At 47.6% G+C, this 27,166-nt stretch overlaps 1 protein-coding gene across 1 annotated transcript in view; it reads right to left on the reverse strand.

Moving 5' to 3' along the window:
* The window catches only part of ALDH16A1 (aldehyde dehydrogenase 16 family member A1), a 62,122-nt gene that overhangs the window by 21,132 nt on the left and 13,824 nt on the right, over positions 1-27,166 (reverse strand). Inside the window, exons 7-15 of the mRNA XM_084805467.1 lie at positions 26,181-26,365; positions 24,908-25,060; positions 20,448-20,645; positions 17,497-17,595; positions 15,233-15,369; positions 12,264-12,369; positions 11,979-12,148; positions 10,889-11,056; positions 943-1,147 (exon numbers count right to left, since the gene is read on the reverse strand). Of these exons, the coding sequence (XP_084661593.1) occupies positions 943-1,147; positions 10,889-11,056; positions 11,979-12,148; positions 12,264-12,369; positions 15,233-15,369; positions 17,497-17,595; positions 20,448-20,645; positions 24,908-25,060; positions 26,181-26,365 (1,421 nt within the window). The remainder of the gene's footprint in view (positions 1-942; positions 1,148-10,888; positions 11,057-11,978; positions 12,149-12,263; positions 12,370-15,232; positions 15,370-17,496; positions 17,596-20,447; positions 20,646-24,907; positions 25,061-26,180; positions 26,366-27,166) is intronic.

A 27,166-nucleotide genomic window follows, 5' to 3' on the forward strand; every position in this document is an offset into this window, starting at 1 on the left:
AAAGGAAAAAAAGCTTCAGGTTCCACTCAAAACCGCCAAAGCTCCACCTGCTCCCTGAACAATGCCTTCCTCCCGTCCCGAAGCAGCCCCCGCCAGCCCGCTTGGGTGCTGACATTCCATTGGTGCTAATTAAAATCTACAGACTCAAATGCAGGGTCCAAGGGAAGTGTGGCAGAACCTCTCTTCAATTTAGTTAGGTTTTCTAAAGTCGTATCTGGAAGGGGAAGCATTATGGCTAAGCCATAGTCTGGCCTGCATCACCCATAAGAATATAGATCAGGCTGTTTGTCCACCTGGTCCTGTACTGTCTTCTTGGACGGTCATCCGCTCTTCAGGGTCTAAGGCAGAAGCTGGCCCTCTAGCTTGCTCCCCAGGCCCCACCTGCTCTCCTGGCAGAGAAAGCTCTTAGCACCTCATCAGAGATAAGAGCTCTGCCCTACCGGGGAGAAGCCAAAGCCTGGGCAGGAAGCTGCTTAGTGATTCAATCCTGTTCACAACTGAGGTTTTTCCAGGAGAGGCTTGCCCTGCTTACTTGTGAGTAGGCATGCTGCTCCTGGTTACTTGAATAGACATGCAGAGGCTTGGTATTTGGAATGCTATTTTGAAAAGTACTGCTGAGTGATTCAGTCCCGCTTACTTCTGAGTCGGCTTAAAAGCAGTAAGCATCACATTTTGGCCCCACCCACTCTGCCTCTGGCCATGCTCAGATGGACTGCAGCCCATCCGAGACCTTTCCCAGACTGGAACTCAGCCTTTGGACTAAAGGTTCTCTGCCTGTTTTATGTCAGGAACCTTCTGCATGCAAAGCACATGCTCTGACACTGAGCTACAGATCCTTCCCCAAAGCCTTCTAGGCTTGCACCCCGCCCCCCTCAACAAAATTCACAGAGGGGAGAGAGTCCTACTATCTACACCCCAATACATGCCCCTGCTGGTTCTCACCTGCACAGTCCCACCATATTTATCAGAGTACGCTGCCCAGTAGAAGAGTCGTTGCACGCTGAGGTCCACCTCCCGCAGAGCCGCCTCTTTCTCTGCACCAGTCAACGCCTCCAGCTGTGATGCAACTTCAGCTCGACGGAGTTCCAAGTTCTCAGCCAGGTAGTATAAGATCTGTGCCCGGGCATGAGCTGTCTGTTTTGCCCACCTGATGAGAACAACCCAGTGTTGGATCAGAAAAAGGAAGCCAGAATTCTGGTCCCAACAACTCCACTGGCAACATGCTTTTTCTGAGAACCCAGACCTTCTTGAGAAGATAAGAAGAGCCCTGCTGATCAGACTGGGACCTAGCACCCCATCTCCCATGGTGGCAACGAGATGCCCAAGAGAGCCAAGAAAGAGGGAAGCCTCAAGCTGGTACTGGGAAACTGACAAACTTTAATCAAATAAACTTTAATAATAACAACATTGTGTTTTTAATACAATAGGCAATTGCCCAGCCTGTTTTGGTGGAAACCATCCTTGGGGATACAAAACTTCTGTTTAGACCGTCACTAAAGACAGACTCCATGGCTTCAACCAACATTAGTCAGCTTGTTTTCCTTCCCTGCCCCAGCTTTGTTTATAATTTAGTCCGCTGAAGAGTTCTGCAGAACTCAAAAGCTTGCACATTTTTTTGTGACATTTTGGTGGGCCTGATAAAGTTATTGCCCTACTACATATTTTGGGGGGATTTTTTCTTATGGCCAACAGGGCTACCTTTGCTTTTTGTCTCAGTTTTCTGGGTTATTCTACTACCTCATCTGACAGCCCTAAGGGACTTTCCAAACTGAGTTGGACAGGGAACAAATTGCAGATGAGGTCCAGTGTTTTCTTAATGCAAAGTGATGCACGCTGCCATTCTACTGGGCTGCAGCAGTAGCAAAGAAGGGAAACAGGGCTATTCCACGGGCTCTGCAAGAGCTGCATCTGGCCCCTCTTCTCTCTTATCTGTCCTCCAGCAGTAGCCATTCCAACAGGCTGCCTGACCTCTTTCCATCCCAGCTGGTCGTTAGAAGGCCTACACCTTTAAGAACTGGTGCCTGAGCTTGCTGTTTTCCTGCCGGACTGATCTAGCACCCTAAAAGCCACCGCTCTCTAAAGAGCACAGGACAGGAATGCCTGACCCTCCCTTTCTCTGCTTCCAGTCTCACTAGGTTGCACAGCTCCTCACAGATCCATGAATGGAACCATCAAGGACCAAGGAAGACCCCAAAAAGGTATCCTGCCTTCTCCGTCTTGGCAATCCCCATCTTGTCTGTAAGCCTCTTATAAATCCCTCATCGTAATATGTTTGGGAAGATGACAGGTCCATTAAGAGTGAACTTGCGGGAAGCAGTGCAGAGTTCAAAGTGAGGGAAAATGTCGGGTGGTGGATTAACAGGAATGAAGCTAGAGAGACCACAAAGTGGGCGAGAACAAAGCTGTTTATTTAATCAAAGCAAGTTCCAAGCCAAATGACCTTTTATTAGACCAATAAAACTGAGTTCCTGCCCTTGCAACCAACATTTAGCATCAAATGTATCAACAATGGCATCTCTGTTATTAATAACCTCTTCTCGCATGCAATCCAGCTGTTGACTCTCCATCGTCACCAGAGACACACAACCAATGATTTTGCCAATGTGGTCACTACTGAAATGGGCATCTCCAATTGTCTGCTCTGCAAGCATTCAGGGAGTCCCAGATGAGATTAAAAAGGCATGCCTTACGTACGAAGGATATGTTTGGAAATCAAATAAAACATTTTTCTCTCTGTTTACACAGTTGTGTCCTGGAGGATTTCACAAATCTTTCCTGGCACAGAGATTTGATAACAGTTTAGAAGACTTAATGTCTTCTGGACGAACGCTGCATGTTTTGGCAGGGAGGTCTTGCTCGGTAGAGGGGTGAGCACGGCTAGGACATGCAGGTGTTTCGGCTATGGCAGGGCTCTCCAACTTGGCACCCTCCAGGTGCCTTCCACTACAACACTCATCAACCCGAGCCAGTGGGGCCATGACAACTATCCCACCAGAGAATGAGCTACCATAGGAGACAGATAAAAGTCCAATTCCTCTTCAGTGCAATTCTTCCCCACACACACACACATTTTAGGGGCTAAAACATGAATTTAGTTTATGGCTGCAATAATGGTTTTAAGTATAAGTGATAATACTGCAGTTCTTAGCACCAATGTGCTTTCAATCATGCGTTTCTTTTCTTTGGTTTGTTTTTAAATGGTTAATCTCCTGCCAAATGACCTTGTTTACCCCAACTGAGGTTGAGCTAGCCCAGCCTTCCCCAATCTGATGCCCTCCAGCTGTTTTGCACTACAGCTCCCACCAGCCCCAGCCAGCATGGTCAATGGGCAGTAATGCTGGGAGTTGTAATCTAAAACATCTGGAGGGCCCTCAGGCTGGGGATGGCTGATCTAGTCCAATGTTCTGTTCGCCCCTGCTGGTTTGTCCCCAGGATGTGATCCTGCAAGGTACACTGGCTTTGAAAATGTCATGTGTAATAATAGCCATGTGCAGATACCTGTTCTCCAAAAGAGCGTGCAATACAACCTTTGCCAAACTTGAGGATCCCCAGATGCTGTTGGACTACAAACTTCATTATCCCCAACCACAGGCCATGCTGGGTTGGGGATGCTGGGAGTTGTACACCAACAATGGCAGGGGGCCCCTAAGGCTGGAAAAAGCTGTTTTAACTTTTTTTTAAAGGTAAAGCTATCTTGAGCTAGCAGCCAACCCTGCATTTTGTATTTCATTTTATTTCATTTTAAAGTTCACATGAAAATTCAGAAGCATTTTTGTGCATGTGTCTCCTAACACATGCATTTTTGTATGCATTTTGCTGAATATATACATTTTTGCAAACAATTTTTCCTAATATAATGCATTTTGGAATTGTATTTTTCTTAATATACACATTTTTGTATGCATTTTTTAATTGGATAACTCCATTGCAAAATTCAGAGAAGTGTGACTTTTGAAGGATACCTGCATTTCAATTCACAGAGCGGTTTGAAAGTGTGAAACAACATAAATTCTCATTCAAATGTGAACTGAACAAATGGCTGCCACATCCCTACGGGGAATGGTGACAACTTATGGATTCTGTCACTTGGGTCCGCCGCTATCGCCTCTAACGTGGCCCTTAGCTTCCCACAAAGTCAAAGGCCTCCAAGATATCTGATAGCTAGGGAATGCATGATTGTCAGGTAAGTAGGCCCAAACCAGGGTAGAGTAATGGTTTTATGGAGCATTAGTGGGAGCTAGGCCTCTGAACCTGGTTGCAGTGTAGCACTCTGATTTCACAATGGGTCAGTCTTTTGACAGCTGAGAAGAAATTAGAATTCTAAACCGCCTAAAAACCCAAGACACTAAATAACAACAACAACAACAACAACAACAATAATAATGGAATACAAGTCGGACCTGCAACATGTTGCCATGCGGAGTGTTCCTGTACAGGATTTCAGCCAGCCAGGATATTTATTCCATTCCCCTATGCCCAACATATACTTAGTATTCTGTGGCTACTGAGCAGGCTGAGTCCACACTGGATTGTTTTGGGGGTGGTGCTACACAAAGACCGACACCTGGATAATTGAGTTTACTATCAGCACATAAGAACAAGGAATAAAAAATAACTGAACCTTGCTCTCCAGCTTATAATCTAACTAAACCAACACATGAGGAAAAGGGGAAGGTAAGGGCTTCAGTGAAGAGAATGGGGGAAGAGAGAGGCCGAATTAAAAATACCTCAGTTAACTGGAATAGGCATGTGAAAGATATTAGGTCCCATTGAAATCAATGTGAAAAGTTAGTTCTCTCTAACTGCCCATTTTGTTTGGCATGTTTACTCAGAGACAACACCTGCTGTGTTCAATAAGGCTTAATCCCAGTGGAGGCTGGTGGCTCCGATGTCAGTGGGGCGGTGCCTCCGCTCCGGGTTTCAGCCAGAACTCTAAAGGAGCTATAAGGTGTGGAAAAGCCCCAGGTTCAGTCCCCAGCATCTAGGGAGAGCCAGTGTGGTGCTGTGGCTAGAGTGTTGCACTGGGAGCCAGGAGTTCTGAGTTCTAGTCCCCACTCGGCCATAGAAGCTCACTGGGTGACTTCCAGCCAGTCACAGACTCTCAGCCCAGCCTACCTCACAGGGTTGTTGTTGTGAGGATACAATGAGAGGAGGAGGATTAGGAACACTGCTTGGGTTCCTTAAGGTGGAAAAAAGGCAGGATATAAATGTAACAGTAAATAAATAAAAATAAATAAAACCTCCAGGTAGGGCTGGAAAAGACCCCTATATGAAACCCTGGAGGGTGACAACCAGTCAGGGTCAACAATACTGAGCTAAATGGATCAATGCCCTGACTCAGTATACACAGGCAGCTTTCTATGTAACTCATAGCTACTAACTTATTCCGGATCTAACCCTGTGAAAATGGAAAGAGGTGCAAGACAATAGATGTAATTGTGGGTCTAACTAAAAAGAAAAGTTGCTACCAGAATACCACAGAGCCGTAGAAGGAGCATGAAGAAAAAGAGAGGGAAGATAATCAGGAGGAACATCTAAAAGCAACACAATGTAGTAAGGGAAGCCAGTACAAAGTGAAAAGAGACAGAGAAGCATGGAAATAGTTACAGGCAAGAAAAACAAGAGGAACTGCAGAGTAAGGAATAAGCATCACAGTAAGCAAGCCTGGATTAAAATAAGAGACCTAACTTGACCTTTAGCAGCATCTTCAGAGAGAAAAGAATGCTTTTTAGAAATATTAATATACTGATAATGACACAATTTTGAAATGCCCTGAGTCTGCAACAACTACCAAAAACCAAGACATAGAAGTGTCAAACGGCCATACCCAGATTCCCACAGTAGAAACAGCAGCACTGTCAAGAGTTAAAGAAACAAAAAGGAGGAAAAAGGAAAGAAAAAAAAGGTTTGAAAAGATGAAACGCCAGCCAAGAGAAATGGCAAACAATGCAGGCAGAAAGATTAGCAACTGGAGGTGTGGAAGTGAGAGCTGTAAACAACGGACATCAAACAAGCGTATAGGAGAGGGATCCAACTAATGACAGCGAAAACCTAACAGATAATGAATAAAACTGGGAAAAGGAATGTGATGACTGCACGGCTTCCCAGTTTGAACACCATCTAGAACAGCCTTTCCAAATGTGGCACCCCCCCAGATGTGTTGGACTACAACGCCAGCTTCAGGAAAGCTGTTCTAGAAGTTCAAGCACAACCACTTTCCATCAGGGATTAGGTTTCCTTTCAAGCCTCAACAGGGAGAACTGGCCAACCGTTTTTGGGAAATCAAACAGATGACATGTAGATTAAGGGCCAGGATCCAAAGACCTATTTTCTAGTGCGTCTGGTCGGGTGCTTGACCGTTTTTCCTTGGAACAGCAAACCCTGTATTAGAAAATAGTGGAGTAGTTCTTTGGATCCTGGCTCATGTCTTCCTGAAGAAACAAAGTTAGTAAGCCCACATATTGCTGATCAGGTGGCTGAATATATGAAAAATTAGCAGCCATTAAAGAACAAGGATATTGACATCCTTGCAACAATACTCAAAGGCTAAAGCTGAAGGGCTCAACCTGTGTCTCAGGGGCCACATGCACCCCCAACGTAACTGCAGTTTCCCATGGGGCTAACCTTCTTTCCACCCCCACACCCCCAAGCAATCCTGCTGCAGATTGCTCCATTCCACTGCTACCAGCAAGGAAAGTACGATCTGGATTGGGGTTGCTGGGGAAGGGGGTGGAGAGAAGGCTCCTTGTCCTCATACAGATAGTGGAGAAAGACTGATTTCTCTGTGTGTGTGGCTCCCCAAGCCAGCATCACACACAGCCCTTGAGGCCAAAATGTTGTGCACCCTGGGTTAAAGACACACTGCAAGGCATGCGCAGCAGCAAGCACATTGTTATGTGTGCGTGCGGGCATGTATGAAGTAGATGTTCGCTCCATGTAGCAAAGGAGCAAAAAGTCTACATTTAGAATAAGGAGGACTTTGAGATGTTCTGCATTCCCAAGACCTGCATGGATTTTCTTCTCCGGAATGTCTGGATAAAGGACTGGCCATTCTAAATGGAGCTTCTGACCTAAGGCCACCCCAAGGACTGATAAAATATCCTGAGATACTTTTGTTTTCTTTTTAACAGAGCCAGAATAAATCAATAAGCCTTCACTGTATGTGAAACGTGTACTGTATGTCACCTTGGTATCTCAGATAAGAATAAGAAAAGAGACTGAATGCCCACAGCATTTGGGGTAACAACACTAAGCGTGGTGGGGTGTGGGTGAGGAAAGCACCCCTGAGAAACAGCCACCTGTTCATTCTGTAGTAAAGTTGGATCCAACACTACCCCTCTTCTGTATTTGATGAACTCTGTGCAATATGTATCAGCAAACCGATTGATCTGGCTCTCCAAACTTGGAAGGGTTAAACCTTCTGGAACTGGAAGATCATCTGACAGAATCAGTTACCCGGTCAAAGGGTAATCGATTCTCTCAGATGATCTTCCAGTCCCAGAATCCAGGAGGTTTAACCCAGGGGTGGGGAACCTGTTTCAGCCTGAGGGCCAAATTCCATTTCAGAGAAGCCCTCAGGGTTTCAGTTCCAGTGGTGGGCAGAACTGAAAGTAAAACATGGGAGTGGCCAAAAATACCAAGAACTACCAGCATATTTGGGCTTAAAGCTCTTACGGCCACTAACTAAGCCTTAGGAGAGGCATTCCAACCTTTCAGAACAGGAGAGGGGGGGACCACACAAAAGCTGGGAAATGGCCAAACTATTGGCAGTCGAGGGAAAGAGGGTGGGGTGTTGCCATCTGGGAAACCCCAAAGGACCATATTGGGACCCCAGGAGGCCCAGATTTGGCCCTCGGTTGCCCATCCCTGGTTTAATACTTGGGGACCCAGATCAATCAATTTGCCGCTACATAACTGGACAGAATTAATCAAATAAGGAACACCCCCAAACTGTGAATCTGCTGCTTCTGCTCAGGACTTCTTCTTGTCTAGTTTATTTCTGAATTCCTGGACCCAGTTTGACTTGGACGCCAGCAGTGCATGATTCTGAAATATGAAATGTCTCCCAATAAGCTGGGCCTCTGCCTTATCGTAACTTATTCTTGTATCCTTGAACCTGCGTCATGGGGCTACTGTGCACGGAAATCCTGCATTTAGGACTTTCCATCACCTAGGGTTCTTTGACATAATCTGTTGTTGAACCCCTGTACTTATTTTAGCTTGAACCCCTGCATTGTAGCAGTCCTGTCAAAGGATCTATCCCAAGAGCAGGGACTCTGCCTGGCTGCAGCTATTCTTGACCCTGAACCTGAGACAGTTCAGGGCTCCTAAGCTTGGAGATCCTATGTTTAAGAATGTCTCCATTTCTGCTTGGGGCTCCAGCTGTGACTCCTCTTGAACTGTGAACCACAGCCTGTTACTGAATCTTGCACTGTGAACGTGGATCTCTAAGTGCTTTCAGCCTCTAACGTTGTTCTGAGAGTGAAGCTTCTGACTATGACTATGTACTTGTTTCTGGACTGCTCCTTAATTTAAGCCATGGTCTGTTAGCTCTTGAGTTAATGGATTTGTAACTTCTAAGATTAAGTGCCATGGCTGCTGAAGTGTGATCTGGTGTCACTGATTCGCCTTGGATTAAAGCAAAGTCATTGAATCTAGGTCTCTGTCATTCTGTCCAAAGGCGAGGAAGCTAGGCACACCTCAACCACTGGCTGGGCCCATTGCCATTTTGACCACTGCTGGACTTTAAGCTGTTTTTCTTTTTACCTTTTGAAACCTCCCCTATCCCTATATCTTTATCTCCCCTACTGAAAACCAATTAATAAAGGCTCAGTTCGGTATTTCCTTTAGCTCACGTGTGAGGAACAAGAGAAGTGGATTTATGCAGAGTCAGACAACTAGTTCAGCCTGTCTACACTGGGCCGTCAATGGCTCTCCAGGGTGTCGGACAGGAGTCTTTCCCAAACCTAGCACATCCCTGTTGGCATATTAATCTGGGAAGCACAAATCAAATCATCATCATTTATGTACAGTCACAGACCCATTAGAACCACAAAAATAGATCACAATCATGAAAACCTAGAAATATAAACACTGAATCGTTACACAAGAGAAAGAATAAAAGCATAGTCCTTAAAACATACATGTATTAAAATACATAAACATATTTAAAAAGAAAATGTGATTCAAAAGTTAAAACATGTATAAAATGGGAGCTACAATTAAGATAAAGAAATCTTACGAGGCCTTTGGACAGAAAAGAGGAACTTAGCCACTAGCTCTGTCGTTGATTCGTTTATACCAGCCAAAAAAAATTCCAAATTCACAAATCAAATCAGTTCATATAAAAATGTGGACTGAAAGAAATCCTCGAGCACCCCTACATCTGAATAGATATATATAGGGTTGCACTGTAAAGGATGTAGCCCTAGTCCCAGGTTCTACCTCAGCATCTCCCTGTACAACCCCCCCGCCCCCCCCCACACACACAAAAGCACAACAATTTCTGGTATCAAGAGCTGGAAAAGACCTTTGTTTGAGGTGCTAGATCGGGCGGGGGGGGGGGGCAATGTTTGGCCCTCCTGATGTTTTGACCTATAACTCCCACGATCCCTCACCATTGGCTATGCTGCTTAGGACAGATGGGAGTTGTAGGCTGAACCATCTGGAGGTGCAAAGGCTGGTAAGCATGCAAAGTAGACCCTCCATGCAGTTTTTAGACATTCCCTTGATTTTGTAGCACAGTCTTGTCCAGATATGGGAGACCTTGAGCCAGTTTTGTTCACATCGGAAACATCTGCAAGAACTTCTTAGAAAAAAATTCTAAGAAATGTCTCTAATAGTAAGAATATAAATTACAGCCTTCTATTCACTCTTTCCCAGCTTCCAGTGAATTACAGCAGGAGATGTTTCGTTATAAGAATCTTTGCAGTGTATGGTGGTTTATATATTTTAATGCTAAACTGTATGTGCAGGCCTCATTGCAATGTGCCTTGATATGTTTTTAAATTTTAAAAAACATAATAGTGTGTTGTCCTATGTTATTATTATTACAGCCCCTTGAAGAAGGCCTTAAAAGTAAAAAAGAGGCTGAAATGGTTTTCCACAAATAAAATCTTTGCATCCTGAGATGTTTCTTTCCTATTGTAGCCAAACATGTGGCGGGCCAAACATTGCCCACCCCGGTGTTAGATGAACCAATGACAGGCTTCAGTAAGAGGCCGCTGTGTGTATTCAGGATTGCACATTGGAGGGTGGTTGGGAATTCTGGATTCCATTTTCCCCCTGTCACCTCAAAACCTTCTGGAGGTATATAACTCTGGATTTCCTGCATCAAGAAGAGGGGTGGATTAGGACTGTAGAACCTCCGTCCATCCTAGGGTTCCAATCTGCCCTCTAGGGCTCTCCAGATGGCCACACCCTCTTCCTCTGGCCCCACCCCTTCCCCCAACCACCAATCATTTGGCGGCTTCCCGTCATTTACACAGTTTTTTCCTCTGTTCTAAAAGCTTGAAATGCCTCTCCTAAGGCTTAGGTACTGACACTAAAGCTCCTAAGGCTTAGGTACCCACCCCCTTTGCCTTTGGTCCAGCACAAACATGGCCCCGGAGAGCTACTCAGAAATGGATTTTGACCCTCGGGGTGAAAGAGATTCAAGATCCTTGGACTAGATGGTCTGATCCAGCTCTGTGATTTTATCTACGGCCACAGGAGGAATTCTTAACCCGCCATGGTTAAGAGTTGTCAGCAAGGCTCTTCTAACTTTACCTTAACTGCTTTATTTCTGTGGCAAAACAGCCAGACAACCATACCTGACGCTGGTCCTCCCCTCCCGCTGAAGTATTGGATCTCCCCTGCCTACCTCCTCCCTTGCCCTGCCCAGACTTACCCTGGAGCTGCCTTGTGAGCGGCTTCCACAGCATTCCGGATGTCTTTGATGCTCCCATCTGCCACATGTGCCACAATTTTGCCGGCATGGTCAAGGACAGCTTGGGAACTCATGGAATCTGGCCTCTTCTGGGCACCACCGTAGTAGAGCTTGTAGGTTCGGTCCACGCTGCCGGCCACATGGGTGGGTGGGGGGGGGAAGTATAAACATGTCTATTCTCTGCCTCTAGCTCAACCTCCCCTAATATGGTGCCATCCAGATGTGTTGGGAGTTGTTGTCCAAGACATCTGGAGGGCACCAAATTGGGGAACGCTGAGCTAGTTTATCACACTGCAGATTTTAAGCTGGATTCAAACGGGCTTCCTAAAATGAACTCCGGGAATTGTAGTTTGGCAAGGGTGCCGAGACTTCTAGCCCCATCATAAGACTACAGAAGGCTTGAAACTGGGTTGTCATGTGAGAAGTGTGGACATGACCCACAGTTCTTCTACTTGGCACTTACATTAAAAAAAAAAAGTACCAAAGCTATTGTTTCCTTCTGCCCGGAAGCCCAAAGGTCTAACCAGGAGGCTCTTCCTCCTCCTGAATCCAGGAGGATGGCACATCCATTGCAGTTACTCAGTGAGGAAGGAAACACTTTCTGGCAGCGCTGAATGGCATTCTGTCACTACTTTGCATATGAGGGCCAGAGCACTCCAGAGGTCAGCGTGTCTGGCTTAGATTGGGGAGGCTCGAGTTCAAATCCCGACTCAGCCGTGAAGCTTACTGGGCAAGCCTCTTTGTTTCTTAGCCATATGTTTCTCCCCTCACCCCTTCTCTAAAACTTCACATTTCTCGAAAAGGCACATTTTGCTACGAAATCCTATCTCCATGAATTTCTAGGAAGCAGCCTGTTCTGGTAATTGTGCTAATGGTAAGCACAGAACAGAAGATGGAGAGGGCTTTGCAAGGAATTATGGGAAAGAACTCTGAGGTAGTGTTGCACAGCTTCACCAAAGCCAATTCTCTTTTTAAAAAAACCTCCCAATAAAGCATAATACTGGTTTTGGGGGTGGGGGGTGAGATCAGGTACATTCAAACATGCCCTTACCTTGCGATGCTTCCTTCTGGGTCAGACACTATGGAGTGTGGAACCCTATTTTCCACAATAACTGGTGGGAGCTCAGTTCCCTGTGAGGTAGCAAAGGTTTTGTAGTTCAGGTCAATGATACTGGGGTGTGGGCGGATCTCCCAGTTTGGTCTCACGCACTCATAAAGGCCCTGGGGGAAAAAAGAGCTCAAAAATCAAACCGACAGCTGTTTAACTTGGCGTCCCTCCCTTCCTCCTGGCCAGACAGGATCAGACCAGAGGCCCCTCTCCCTACTCTCCACTAACCTCTTTGCCCCCATCCCGACTGTAGCCGCTTTCCTTGTATCCCCCAAAGGCAGAGGCAGCGTCTAACATGTTGTGGCCATTGATCCAGACAGTTCCAACCTGCAAACTGAGCAGACAGAATGGGGGCATGGGGAGGTCAGACAGGAAGTATCAGCAGCGCCATTGTTTAACTGGCTAGACGGTTATGTTCTTTATGGCTTCAAGAATCATATGCGGCAAGCTGAATCTGAGCAACCCCTGATATGGAACTTTTGAGGACCACACTGGGAAGGATGTTAGGAGAGACATTCTGTCCTGCACAACAGCGTGCGGGCTCTACAGCAGCCTTCCTCAACCTGGTGCAGGGCCGGCTCTACCATAAGTCAAAGTGAGGCAGTTGCCTCAGGCAGCAAATGCTGAGAGGCAGCAGCAAGGTGGTGGAGGAGAGAAGTGTGTGCTATGTGGCCTTCACTACGCCCCCTACACTAGCCTGCTGCCTTCAGGTGTGGTGTCCCAACATCAGTACTGAAGAAAGGCTTTTGTACATGGAATGGAAGGGGGCGCCCTCTTGTTCTTCACCTTGGGCAGCAAAATATCTTGGCTGGCCCTGTCCTGGTGCCTTCCAGATGTGTTGCACTACAACTCCCAGCATGCTCTGTAGGCTGTTGGACAACCCTGACACTCGTGTTCTGGGGCCATTTTGGAAAAGTGACCCATATGTTCCATATGGGCTATGTGAGGCCTGGCCTTAGGTATGCAGTGGAATGAGATAGAAATGACAAAAGTCCTGACCTGGTAGACTGGATTGTATCACTTCAGACTACAGGGTATGTGTGTGTGAAAATATGTATTATTCATAATAAAGTTTATCTGTTGATTCCCACTGCAAAAAGCAGTTTCAAAGCAACTTAGGGCATAATCCTATGCATGTTTAGACAGAATAAAGTCCTACAACTCCCAGCATTCCTCCAGCCAACCATACTGGTTGGTGCATGGTGGGAATTGTAGGACTTTTGCCTGTCTAAACATGTATAGGATAGCTCCCTTACACACAGCAATACAGAAATCCATAATTAAAATAAAAAGAGAAAACTTCAAAATTAGTATAAACCATAATCAGCACATTATTACAAACACACACCATAAAAACATAATATAAAAAAACAATACCATACAATTTAGGAAGACTTCCCTATATAAGACATGTCCCACAAGTAAGAAGGAAAAAGCTAGTGCAGAAGGGAATAGGATGGACTAGAAACTTTCTCCCTGGTGTGCTAGTTTGTTTGTTCTTTACTTACAGGAAGGTTGTTCTTTTAAAAACAAAACAGGAGACAGCATTCCAAAATGGCATCCCCCTGCATCCAAAATCTGAAGGGGTACAGTCTGTCAGATTCTGACTTCCCAGAGATGAAGCAGAAGTCACAGTAAACCCTTTTACTGCAGCAATTCCAGTACTTAGCTATCAGCTTCTACAGTCCCAATAGAGATCCACAGTTCACAGTTCACGTCAGTCCTTGAGCAGAAGCACTCCTTGAACATCACAAGCAAACAGCCCTGAATACAGCTCACAAAATGAAACCACACAGACCCAGAGTTCCAGTGAAAGTGGAAGCTTTTCAGTTGATCCAAGTGTTGCTTCCAACGAGTCTACTTCTGGTTGCTCTGGTTTAGCTACAGGGGAACGGCCACTAAAGATCTGTCTTGGATATCCGATCCTGGCAAGGAAACCTGGTTCTCAGATGGTTGCTCTGCCTCATGGAGCACCTCTGCTCTGCCCTCTTTAGTTGATGCCGGACTAAGGGAGACGCCCCCTAAACTCCTTCTCCTGCAGAGACCTCCTCCTTCTGCTCTGTTCCCATGAAAGATGTCTCTGGCTGAGAAGCAGGGGCCTCCATTAAGGTCATGTCTCCCAGCTGTGGGTATATCAGAGTCCCGCGTCTCACTCCCTCCTGGCTCATAAGCCAGTGGGAGGCCTGGTAGAACAGAGTTCTCAGGCGCCTGGCTTCCCACGGCTCAACCTGATTCTACCAACCTTTCTGGACCTGTGGGAACATCTGGGAATTTGAGATACTGCTGTGGGCACCACCAGAAAATGCCTAATCATTTTAATCAGTGGATTGCCGTTTTGGTGTCTACTTGTCGCATCTATGGATCTTAGGCTCTGTCTTATTCAGCAAAACCCTTTGTTTCGTGCCTCTTGGACCCCATACTGTCTCCTTAATAAGAGATTGTCTAATTCTGCTAATTGCTGGCAGTACAATACAGCTAATTAAACATATGTTTTGGCAGTCTCCAGTAGTTGCTTCTTCTTGAGAGGAGATTATTACACAGATAAAGTTTGTACTGGAACAGTCTTTAATATTTACTGATGTACACGTTCTTTTAAATTGTTTCCCTGCGTCATGGAAATTAACACATGGTCATCATAAATGGATTCTCTGCATCCTTTTAACAGCTACAAGAATGATATTACAACATTGGAAGGATAAACACTCACCTCCTATAATGCATTGAATGGACTGAGGACCTTACAACGCTTTTAGTATTCGTATAGGTGGCATGTAGATGCCACCTTCAAATGGATACTTATTTGGGTATTTGGTCCACTTTTGTTGAAGCCTAAATATAATTGCTAGAAAGCTGTATGCATTCCATACAAATCCATGTACGTATATTTTAAAAAATGAAAAAATATATTTTTTTAAAAATCGGGGTGCCCACAGGTGTCACATTTGTGGGCACCATTGGAGGTGCCCATGGACAGGTGCTGCACTGGGGACCCCTGCTCTACAGTGTCGATGTCAGAAGCTATAGCTCCCCCCAAATGGGGTCAAGGTCTCACACAGTTCACTTCACCACCACAGGCTTGTACCCCCTCATTCTGTTGCATGTGTACACCAGATCTGACTGTGTCTCTGGGGTGGCTTGCAAGCTTCTATTCACATGCAGCTGGCCACGAAAGAGGCATAATGGGATGAAAGAACTACCTGCGGGCAACTTCCAAAGCCAGGGGAAGGGTCTCTGTCCACACGCTGGCAACTGAACCATAGGGGGTGCTGTTCCCCAAAGCCACTGCCTCCTTAGCTGTCCGGAAAGTCAGTGATACCAGAACAGGTCCAAAGATCTGGAACAGAATACATTAAACACATTCTGAATAATGAGGCAGACTGGGGAAGGATTTCTAGACCCACCTCTGGTTCTCCTCCAAGAAGCATGTTCCAAACCTGGATTCCAGCAACAAAAAATGGTATCCTGAGAAGAGTAATTTTAATTTAAAATAAAAAGATCCAAGCAAGCTTCTGGTCCTCCAGATTTTGAAGGGAAAAAAACCTTGGAAGCATGAGGGCAGTGTATTCTGAAGGCTCAAAAGAAAAAGGGTCAGGTTCTTCAGTGGCCACAAGGTGGGACTATCTGCCCCATGGTTCTATGTGGGTTCTGTTGTTAACTAGAAGGGCTAGTGAGAGTGAGGTGGGCAAGACATTGGTCATAATTTACTGCACTGCTATATTTTTACTTGCAGGAGCTGGGGGGATGGGAAGAGTCGGATTTTCTGCCTAGGTTTCAGCCAACCCCATTCCGGCAAATTTCTCAAGTTATATAAAGAAAAATTTGCTTCCGGCCCCAGAATTTGGTTTGGCACAGAACTGGTGGGATGGACAGATGGAACAATAAGGACAGGAGGGTCTCTGGCTTTGGAACATTCTAAGGGGGACTTGTGGCTAGCGTATGGGGCCAGGAAGAAACCATGTAACCACTAGGCAACACTCCTCAATTTGGTTTCTATTGACTCCACCCCTAACACACCACCTACAATTCAGTCTTCCACTCGCTGCCACATCTTCCCACTACTTCTTCTCTCTGCCTTCCAAGGATCGCTTGTGGTCTGATTAGTGATAGAAACAGAACCAAATAACTGCTGGCTTTTAGCTCACTTGCTTCTCTGCCCCAATAGCCCAGCCTTCCCCGCCATGGTGCCCTCTAGATGTGTCAGCTGGAAGAAGATGGGAGTTGTAGTCCAAAACATCTGGAGGGCACCAGGCTGGGGGAGGCTGCAGTAGCCTTTGGGGCAGCCAGAGATCCTGCCACACTTCCCAGAGTCTTTTCCCCTCTATCATACCCAGTGACATATTTTTCTCCCGCTGTCCAGACACAGTGTTCTTGTTTTTTGCTGAACGTCCAGCATGATGAAACACTCGGACGAACCCAAACGTTTACTCATTTCTCTGTGGCTTAACTTGCAAACCAGGTGTCACTTGAAACCAGATGTGTTGGACTATACCCCTGCCCCCGTATGCCCCAGCCAGGGAAGGCTATAGGATAGCCTAAATCTGCTCCCTCCTCTTACATTCCACCTTGCAACTGCAACCAAAAATGCAAAGTTGTAGTTTTAAGCATCAGCTGGATTTCTCTTTCTCTCCCACACCCTCACTTAACATCCAATCCAATGAAAAGTTCTGGAGAATCGAAACCTTCTCACTACTCCATGACAATTAGGGCCTTTTCAGTGGTGGCCCCCCCGATTATGGAATGATCTCCCCATTGAGGTCTGCCTTGCACCAACACCGTTCTTTTTGGTGCCAGGTTAAGACTGCCTTCTACTTCCAGGCATTTAATGGCATATGATGGGGCATTAATGCCAGCTGCCTGAACAGGTCTAGTATTTTATTGAAATTGTTTTTAGCTGTTTAAATTGTTTTTAAATTGTGTGTATTTACATTTTTATGCGGTATTTTATCTTGAAAATTGTTGTGAGCCGCCCAGAGAGCTTTGGCTATTGGGCAGTATAGAAGTGAAATAAATAATAAGAACAAGAATAATAATTTGGTTGGTCCCAGTCAAATCCTGACAATAGATTTTGGACACCCCCCCCACCCCCCACCCCGTAATGGATGAACACAGTTTCCTTTGCTTTTACAAAGTAGTATTCATGTGGCAATTCTTATTTCTGCCACAAGAGGGCTTCCTTCCCCTCTGTCCAGGCATAATTTATTTCCTAGACAGGCTCCACAGGTGGACTAATATGGATAAACTATTATTGTTGAACCTCTAAAAGAAAGACGATGGGACTCACACCAGTCTGAAAGTCATTCCATCTGTCTTGGCAGCCCGTGTGCAGGCAGGCTGTGGCAGGGGAAGAAGCCGTCTGCATATGCTCAGAGGTACTTCATTACCTCCCCACATACGCCCTTTGCCAGCACTAAGCCAGAGTACTTAAATCCGGTGTCAGGATTGGCCCCTGCATCCTCCCTACCTCTTCCCTGACACAACGGGAGGTAGTGTACACGCCGGTGATTAAGGTTGGAGGGTAGAAGAGCCTGCTTGATGGGAGGGATGCCCAGGCCTGGAAAATCTAAAAGGGAAAAAAGAAGAAAAATATTTATATTCCACCTTTCCATCCATACCAAGGTAGCTAATGATAATGACACAATTAAAAAAAACAAGCAGCTATTTTCAAAGCCAAGGTGTTTAAAAAATAAAATAAAAAATAAAACCTCACGAACAGGCCAGGCCAAAGGCCGCCCTTCCCAACCAATGAAGGCAGGATTCCCAGCATCCTCTTCTACAGCCCTCCTAGATTCCACTTCTTTCCAGGGAACCCCCAAAGTCCTGGTTTCCAAACCATATTTTCTAAAGCAGAGGAAGGCAACATGTGGCCCATGTTTGGGCCTACAACTCCCATCAGCCTTAGCCAGCATAGCCAATAGTGAGGGATCATGGGAGTTGGAGGCCAAAACATCTGGAGGGCCACAGGGTGCCCGCCTCCGTTCTAAAGCCGCATCTAGACTGGGTTCGCATGATCAGGGAAGAAAAATAAGCCACTATAGCCAGTCACACACTGCGGAATTGCCATAATTGCCCTTGCTGGGCGCGGTTTGTTGTGTCATCTGAATCTGGGGCGGGGGGTTTACAAACCACCCCAGAACCCATGGCTTGTCATAGGCTTGCAGGGTGGTTTGTAAACCACCCTGCCCCCCACCCTTGTCAGGTTTGGATGACATGACAAACTGCTCTTGGTGAGAGTAATTATGGTAATTCTGTGGTGTGCGACCAGCATGTGATGGATAGGAAAATACACTACGGTGGCTTATTTTTCTTCCCTGATCATGCAGACCAGCACCTAGTCTATGGACTTAAACTGGTCTGACAGTACTTCTGTCTTCCTAGGGAACCTTTGGGATTGTAATTCTGCAAAGAGGGGAGATGGGATGGAATGAGGATCTCTGACAGCAGCTTTCCCCAATCTGGTACCTTCCAGAGGTTTTGGACTACATCTCCCAGAATTCCTCACCACTGGCCATGCTGGCTGGGAATAATGGGATTGGCAGTCCAACACATCTGAAAGGCACCAGGTTGGGGGAAGGCTTTCTAATATGACAAACCTCAGCACTGCACCAGACCTGGAATCCCCAGGATGGACTGGATATGCACTCACAAACCAAGCCCTCCTCCAGGCAAGACAGAGGTGCTTTGGGTCAGCAGGAAAGCTGATCCAGGAATAGATGTACAGCCAATTTGGGACGGGAATGCGTTCCTGCTGAAGAACCAGATCTGCAGCTTGGAAGCGCTCCTGGACTTTGCTTCTGGATGGGCATGTGGCAGCTTTGGCTGGTGCACCAGTTGCACCCGTTCCTGGAGAAGGCAGCTCTAGCCCCTGTCAACCCTGTGGCCACATCCAGGTTAGACAATGGCCATGGCCCTGACATGTGCAGCTGTTGAAAAATCTTTGGAAACCACAGTGGGTGTGGAATGCTGCCACCAAAGTGCTGAGGGGCAGATGTCCTTTTTCTGGAGTGTGGCATTCCAGTGTCAATGGTTTAACCCACAGCTTCTCCCAGTTTGTTTCTGAGCCCAATTCAAAGTGCTGGTTGTCACCTTTAAGAACCCTAAACCATTTAGGACCCACCATTTAAAGGGTCACTACTTCACACAATCCTGCCTGCCCACTGAGGCCCTGCTCTGTGCACCACTATGTCAAAGTTGCAGCTGATGCACAGGAAGGACAGGGCCTTCTTGGTTGTGGCACATAGATTAAGGAACTTGCTAGCATGGGGAGCTTTATTTGGAATCCTCTTATTAGCACTTTGACATCTAGTGAAAAATGCTTGGTTTTGTTGTACTTGGGGGGCTGGTTAGCTGTCTCCCCATTCCTTCCCTTATATGTATGCTCCTCTGATGACACATGTTTGCAGAACCGGCTCAAGACATTCTGCCGCCTGTGAGGGAATGGCAAATACCAGCCCCAACCCCCCGTTGCTCAGAGTGCATCGTACCCTAGGCCAGTCATATTATTTTGCTGCCTGAGGCAGACAGATCTCACAAGTGGCTCTCCCCTTTCCTGGCAATAAAAAAACCCAATCATAATAAATTTAACGCCTAAAAAGTTGCTGCCCTTTCAATGACACCCAAAATCTGTTGCCTGAGGAAGCTGCCTCACTCTGTCTAATGAGAGAGTGTTTCCTTAAACTGCTGATTTTGTTTTTATGCTGCTCCATTTGTATTGTTTAATTGTCATTTGCATTATTATTCTATTTGGCTTTCAACTTAGCTACCTGTTTGACACTCTCTCTGTCTCTTTACTAGTTCTTGTTCACTGCTCTGAGGGGGCTTTTCGGGAGGAAAAAGCAGCCTGTCCATTTTAATATGAAATAAGATTCTTTGCTGGGACCATGCAGGCAAAGGAACATCGAATTCCAGGGCAAATGTAGTGGTGCAGGTTTATGTTCTCAGAGGGATTACTTCTTTACTGACCATCTCGATCCTTCTAGAAAGCCCTAGAGCAGGGGTGTTGAACCTCCTCTCTGCCTGAGGGCTGAATTCCACTTCGGGGAAGCTCTGGGGCCTCTGGCATTCCAATGGTGGGCAGGGCCAAAGGCAAAAGGGGTGGGGCCAAAACTACCAACATATTGGAGCTGGAAGCTCTTCCTGCCAGGAAGCAAGCCTTACGGAGAGGCATTTCAGCCTTTTAGAATGGGGGGAAAATGCCGGTGGAGGCTGGCAGCTCCGAGGTCAGCTTCGCACCTTGAATAGCTCCTCTGGAGTCCTGGCTGAAACCTGGAGTGGATGCACCGCCCCGCTGGCATCCACTGGAGAAGGTACAAGAGCCAGGAAACCACCTGATAATCAATGGCCGGGGGAATGAGGGTGGGGCCATCATGTCCATCTGTCCCCAGCCTGAGGTTCTGCAGCCCCGCCCCTCCTGACCTCTGCTCCTTCGCCCCGGGCATCTTCCACCAGGCCCTCGATGACCTCTCGCTGCTTCTCGTCGGCCAAGGCGCCTACGTCCATGGCCTTGTCCAGACAGTCTCCCAGGCGCAGCTGGCCCATCCGCCGCTTCAGGCGCTGAATGAAGTCTTTGGCAATGGATTCCTGCAGGAGCAGCTGAGAGCCAGCGCTGTGGACCTGAGCGCAGTAGGGAGAAACACGAGCGTGTTAACTCATTGCCCTGTTGAACTGCAGCAGCCCTCGTCCAGGCTCTCAGGGGGCGATCTGACGCCCAGGTTGCTGCCTGCAGAACAGGATCCATGGCCGCGGAGCAGAGGGAGAGAAGGGAAGTGGGGTGATTCCCTCACCCCTGCTCGGAAACCTGCTGCCTTTGGCCCTCTCTCCACTGTCACTTAGCAGCAGCCAATCCACCGGCTGCCCGAACCGTTTCCATCCCAGCTGGTACAAGTCACAAGAACTGCAACGTCAAGAACTGGTGCACGCGCTTGTGTTTTTCTTCCTCCTCCCTCCCCATCCTGGTTTTTCCTTGTGTATCAACTCATTTAAGTTGTAAGCTGTCCTGGAAGTCTTTCTGGCTAAACAGCTGGGTAAAAATGCTTCAAATGAATAAACAAATGTAATGTAAAATCAGGGCGCAGTGTTTAAATCTATTCATCCATTTGATTCAGCGATTAGAAATCTTTTAGGGAGCACCCCTATGGCCCCTAGATGTTGTCTGAGGGGCCACAGGATACTGGGGATTCCCCCCGCTGAGGCTGGTGAGAGTACTCTGAAGGGGGGAGTCGGAGATCTGCCCCCCTCCCCTGCCCCCCCACAGCTAGCGCAGAAAGAACTGCGCTGGCTGTCCTCCAAGGTCAGAAAATGGACCTTGGAGGAGGAGGAAAGGGGGCGTTCCCATGGGCAGGGAGGGGAGGAGACTAGAGAGGCCAGGACAAGATGGGGGTCTTACAAGACAGTTACAAGACGGGGGATATGTGGCTCAACAACACTACAAGCGAGAAAGATCTTGGAATTGTTGTCAATCACAAGCAGAATAAGAGCCAACCGTGTGATGTGGCTGCAAAAAAGGCAAATGCTATTTTGGGCTGCATTCATAGAAGCATCGCTTCCAAATCCCGGGAAGTACTAGTTCCCCTCTACTCAGCACTGCTTAGGCCTCATCTGGAGTACTGTGTCCAGTTCTGGGCACCACACTTTAAGAAGGGTGCAGACAAACTGGAGAGGGTTCAGGGGAGGGCAACAAGGATGATCAGGGGACTGGAAACAAAGCCCTATGAGGAGAGACTGAAAGAACTGGGCATGTTTAGCCTTGAGAAGAGAAGACTGAGGGGAGATATGACAGCGCTCTTCAAGTCCTTGAAAGGTTGTCACAGAGAGGCAGGCCAGGATCTCTTCTCTATCATCCCAGAGTGCAGAACACGTAATAATGGGCTCAAGTGACAGGAAGCCAGATTCCGGCTGAACATCAGGAGAACCTTCCTGACTGTTAGAGCAATACGACAATGGAACCGATTCCCTAGGGAGGTGGTGGGCTCTCCCACACTGGAGGCGTTCAAGACGAGGCTGGACAGCCATCTGTCAGGGATGCTCTGACTTGGATTCCTGCATTGAGCAGGGGGTTGGCCTCGATGGCCTTGTAGGCCCCTTCCAACTCTACTATTCTATGAGGATATGAGCTATCCTGAGGCCTCTTTCTGACTCCTTCCCTCCCTCTCTGAAGCACCATTGATAGAAGGGCTAAAAAGCCCACCTAGCAAAAAACGCAGGGTGAGAGGACAGGGAGGTGAAGATCGCCCCCACTGCTCCTCTCGCCCTGCACTGGATGATTGGAGCTGCCAAGTCTGGGGGCTTCCAGTTATCAAGGGCACAATCAATAGGACTGTGCCCTTGATTTACTAAAAAGTTAATCAGGCAGCAGTTGTGTGCACACATGTGCACAAGGTTATATGTACTACAAATATTGATAAAAATGCAGATAGCAAGCACCATCTTAAGAGAGGCCACGCAATCTCTCTCTCTTCTAAGACAATGCTTGCCTTGTCTGGCCTAACAACGCAATGCAAATGTGTACATCATCCTTCTCCAACCTAGCGCCCTCCGGAAGTGTTGGACTGCAACTCCCAGAATTCCCAGCCGGCATGACCAATTGCATTTGGGAGACAGGGGGAGGTTGGGGGAGGTTGACCTGGTGTTGAATGGGGTGCGGCTGCCCCTGAGGGGCCAGGTCCGCAGCCTGGGGGTCATTTTAGACTCCCAGCTGTCCATGGAGGTTCAGGTGTCAGCCGTGAGCTGGGTGGCGGTGTACCAACTCCATCTGCGCCCCTACCTCCCTAACCACCTTCTCCCATCAATAGTTCATGCCCTGGTCTCCTCTCGCTTAGACTACTGTAATGCGCTCTATGTGGGGTTTCCCTTGAAGACGGTGCAGAAGTTGCAGCTGGTGCAGAACGCGGTGGCCCACCTGATTAAAGGCAGCCATCAGTGAGATCACATCACTCCAGCGCTGAAGGAGTTGCACTGGTTACCAGTTGTTTTCTGGGCCCAATTCAAGGTGTTGATATTGACCCTTAAAACCCTATATGGGTCCAGCCCAGTCTATCTCAAGGAGTGCCTCCAGCGATGCCAGGGGCGCTGCTTAACGAGATCGGCCTCGGAAGGCCTTCTGTCTGTCCCATCAGCCAGGACAGCTAGGCTGCTGAGGATTAGGGAGAGGGCCTTTTCTGTGGTGGCCCCCACTCCGTGGAATTCCCTCCCTAGTGACCTCCGCCATGCCCCTTCTTTGATGAGCTTCCAAAGGGCTTTGTAAACCTGGGTGTTCAGTTGGGTATTTGGGGTGGGTTGGGTTTTTTTTTTACAGCAATGTTGTTTTGTTCAGTTGATTATATTGTATTTTGTGTTATTCGTATTGTAAGCTGCCTAGAGTGTCCAGGTAGCCAGCCAGATGGGCGGCTAATAAATCTAATATATCAAATCAAATCAATTGGCTATGCAGTCCAACTGCAGTTGCCATCCAACACATCTGGAGGATGCTAAGTTGGGGAAGGGTTTAAAAATCAAATTCCAGTCCAAGGAAGCTTTAACTGCTTTCAGCCAAAGGTTATTGCAACTTTCCAAGAAATAAAAGACTATTTTAGAAATACAAGCTTTAGAAATACAGATTAGAAAATAGACGCCTAGAAATTAAAGTTTATGAAACCATGAGCAGCACCATTACCAGATATATCAATGAATTTGTCAGACTGAAAGTCTCATTACGGCAGTTAACTGCTGGCCCTAAAACAGTTTTTGCTTGGACTCCTGAGGCTGCCAAGGTGATAACGAAACCCGAAGGGTCACATAAGCAGGAGATAACTTTATGGAAACGAGTTGCAACTGTAGGAGGACCAAAATAGCACCAAGATATTTTAGAAGGTTGCTTGGAGTATAAACAACAGAACAATGTATTATATGGGAATGTATTACTTGCAAATGTAAAATCAATAGATTAATACACGGAAATCAACTAGAAGGAAAGCTACTTGAGAATTTTTAAAGGTTGCATTGCAGCCCTAATCAGAAGTACATTTTTGCCCCACGTGCAAAACGACGCCCTTACAAGCAGTTAGAATCTCTAATAAAGTTGGCACTCTCTGCCGTTAAAGGGCTTGACAGTTACGGAGCACACATGGACTCAGGCTTCCCTGAGGCATCCATGTAACATCCCTTTTTATGTCTCGCATGCCTAGCATGGAATCTCTCTCCACCTTACAACTTTTGAGAACTATTCCCCTCTTCCACATGAGTGAAAAATAAAACTGAACAAGCTTTCAACTACATCAGGGGTGCACAACCTTTTTGGCCCCAAGGGCTGTCTCCGGTGCAACCTCCGGAGGGGAGGTTGGGGGGCTTCACACTGTGTGCATACACAGTGCACACTCTTACATGCACACGCACCCCCCCCTTCTCCCTACATACATGCTACTCCCTCCCTACACACACACAGACCACCCTTGCCAGCCGGGGTTTCCCTTTGCCAGTGCTAGTGCGAGCAAAGGAAATCCCCTTATCTCTGATCAAAGATAAGGGAAAAGTTTCCCTTGCTAGAGGAAACCTCCCCTTAACTCCAGTCTCTGATCAGAGGTATGTTAGTGCTAGCAAGAGAAACCCTGCCTGTATCTCTGATCTCTGGCCACGGCTCCGTGGGTCACAGTGGGAGCAGCCAAGGGCCGCACTTGGCCTGCTGGCTGTGCACCGCTGCACTGCACCATGAGTTAAGATTTGGAAGGACTGCCCAGAGACCAGATAAAATTTTGGGGCTGCACCTGGCCCACAGGCTGCCAGTTGCTAACCCTATTGAAGATTTGGAGGAGCGGGGTGGATGGGAAAGATGCCATTCCTTCTCTGGCCAATACATCCTCACCCTATCCACTCCCATCCTATGCATTCCTGGTCAAACATACCTGCCCCCGATTCAGCCAGATGGCATCGACAAGCCCATCGACGGCACTATCCAGGTCAGCCGAGTCAAAGACGACGAAGGGAGACTTGCCTCCGAGCTGGAGAGAAAGCTTCTTGCCGGTCCCGGCTGTGGCACGGCGCAGGCTGCGGCCCGCCTGTGGCAACGACATTGTTCAGGATGGGGCAGACTTAGGCAGAAGCACACAGCTCCCCAAACATACAAGCTGTGTAAAAAATCTCTAAGCCAAAACCGCTGGTTATGGATGGAACTGGGGAGCTGAACATGACACTCAAGCCTGGATTAAGTAAAGAAGGTTGAAAACCCTCCAAAGACCCCCCCACACACACAGTGTTCCCAGAAAGTGGGGCACTATGAAGACAAAGGGGGGAAACTATGAGAGCTTGGGGCTGGGGGAATTTGAGGTTCGCCTGCAAAAACTCCGCCCACTACCAAGGGAAGAAACAGTGATAGTATCTGAAGCTCCAGCCAGAAGGCTGAAACACCCAATTAGCTCCACCCACAGGAAGAGGAACCCAAACAAAGTGAACTTTCTCCTACTGCAGCCTTCCCCGAACTTGTGTCCTCCAGATGTTTGAGACTACAACTCCCAGGATTCTTGACCACTGGCTGGGGCTGATGGGAGTTGAAACACCTGGAGGACACCAGGTTGGAGAAGGCTGTGCTAGTGTTTCTATGCACAGACAGAGGTGGTGAAGATCCATGCCCAGCACTGACACCGTGGGGCGCACCCCCCCCCCCCCCGCATATAAGAAGGGAAGACAGAGCCCTTTGGACACTCGCTTGGTGCTATACAAAGCACATGCTGGCCTTAAGGCCCATCAGCATGTCCCAGCATTATTATTTGTTTACAGGAATTATAGACTGCTTTATTTCTGATGAGATTCCTGAGTGGTGAGCAATACAGAGAGAAAAAGAATCAAAATACAGAACTAAAATACGTAGAATCAGATTATGCTAATAAAATCAGGGATGGTTGTCAGGGAAGGCTTGTTTAAACAAAAATAGCTGAAAATGAAACAGCGTCGGTGCCTGCTTGACATCAAGAGGCTGGGAGTTCCACAGAGAGGGAGCCAGTACACCTCTGAGTGGACTCCAAACGGACCACAGGTCCAGGCAGAACAAACAGGAGTGCCTCGTCGGATGACCTCAGTGACTGAGCAGGCTGGTAAGGGAGAAGGCACTCTCTCAGATATCAGGGCGGACAAAAGTTGGGTCTGTCTTCCCACCCCGCTTGAAGGGAGAAAGGCATTTACCTCAGTCGAGCCAGCAAAAGCCACTCTGTCGACGTCTGGATGGGCAGCCAAGGCCTCGCCCAGCCCCTGATCGCCTGTGACGACGTTGAGGACCCCAGGAGGTAGCCCTGCCTGGGCACAGGCCTCGGCCAGGAGGAGAGCTGCAAGCCGGGTAGAGCTGGCTGGTTTTAAGACCACCGTGTTTCCTATTTGGCAAGGCAAATGGGGGCAGGGCAGGGGTGAGGGAAGAGAAGAGAGTTGGGCAGAAATCAGTGGAAACCTCCATTCCGATACTCTTCTCTGCCACATCATGTGGCTATATAGCAGCCTTCCACAACCTGGCGCCCTCAGGATTTGGACTACAACCCATCATTCCCTGCTCTGCTGGCTGGGGATGATGGGAACTGTCATCCAATGCATCTGGCAGGCGCTAGGCAGGGCGAGGTTGCTGTACTGGATGTACCTCCTCCCTCCCAATCCCTTTTGTCCTGTGCCTTTGAGATTGGCGCTGCCCCTCCGGCTCAAGGCCTCGCGACTGACCTTAGCGCACCACCCTGGGAGCCTTTTCTGGCTGAAGAGGAGGGTAGAGATGCTTCCAATTAATATGTGATGAATTATACCTTAGGTCTGACCTGGCAGGGTAATTCTTAGATTCTTAATTCCCACTAAATAGCAGAATTTTGTGAGGCTTTTAAAAATATATATAGCATACACTGGCCCTGCAATTACCTCCCGGGCTAGTTCCTTTAAAATGGGTGGGGAAACCTTTTCAGTCTGAGGACTGAACTGGTTCTGGGCTAGCACATTGGGGGCCATTCCCCCAAAGTATGCGGGGGGCCCCCACTGCTGGCCTGACGCCCCAGTGTGATTGCCCAGACCCCATTCACTCTCATGTCCGTCTACACACACGCGCGCGCGCGCATTCATGACCACGCTCACTCTCACATCACCTCTCCCATACTGCAATGCAGGCTTTTTCAAAAGCTTCCATTGGGGGCAGTGCAGGC

This window comes from Heloderma suspectum, chromosome 6 (genome assembly GCF_057233095.1).
Source record: "Heloderma suspectum isolate Gila_16-S chromosome 6, 16-S_ref, whole genome shotgun sequence".
NCBI classification, from domain to species: Eukaryota; Metazoa; Chordata; class Lepidosauria; order Squamata; family Helodermatidae; genus Heloderma; species Heloderma suspectum.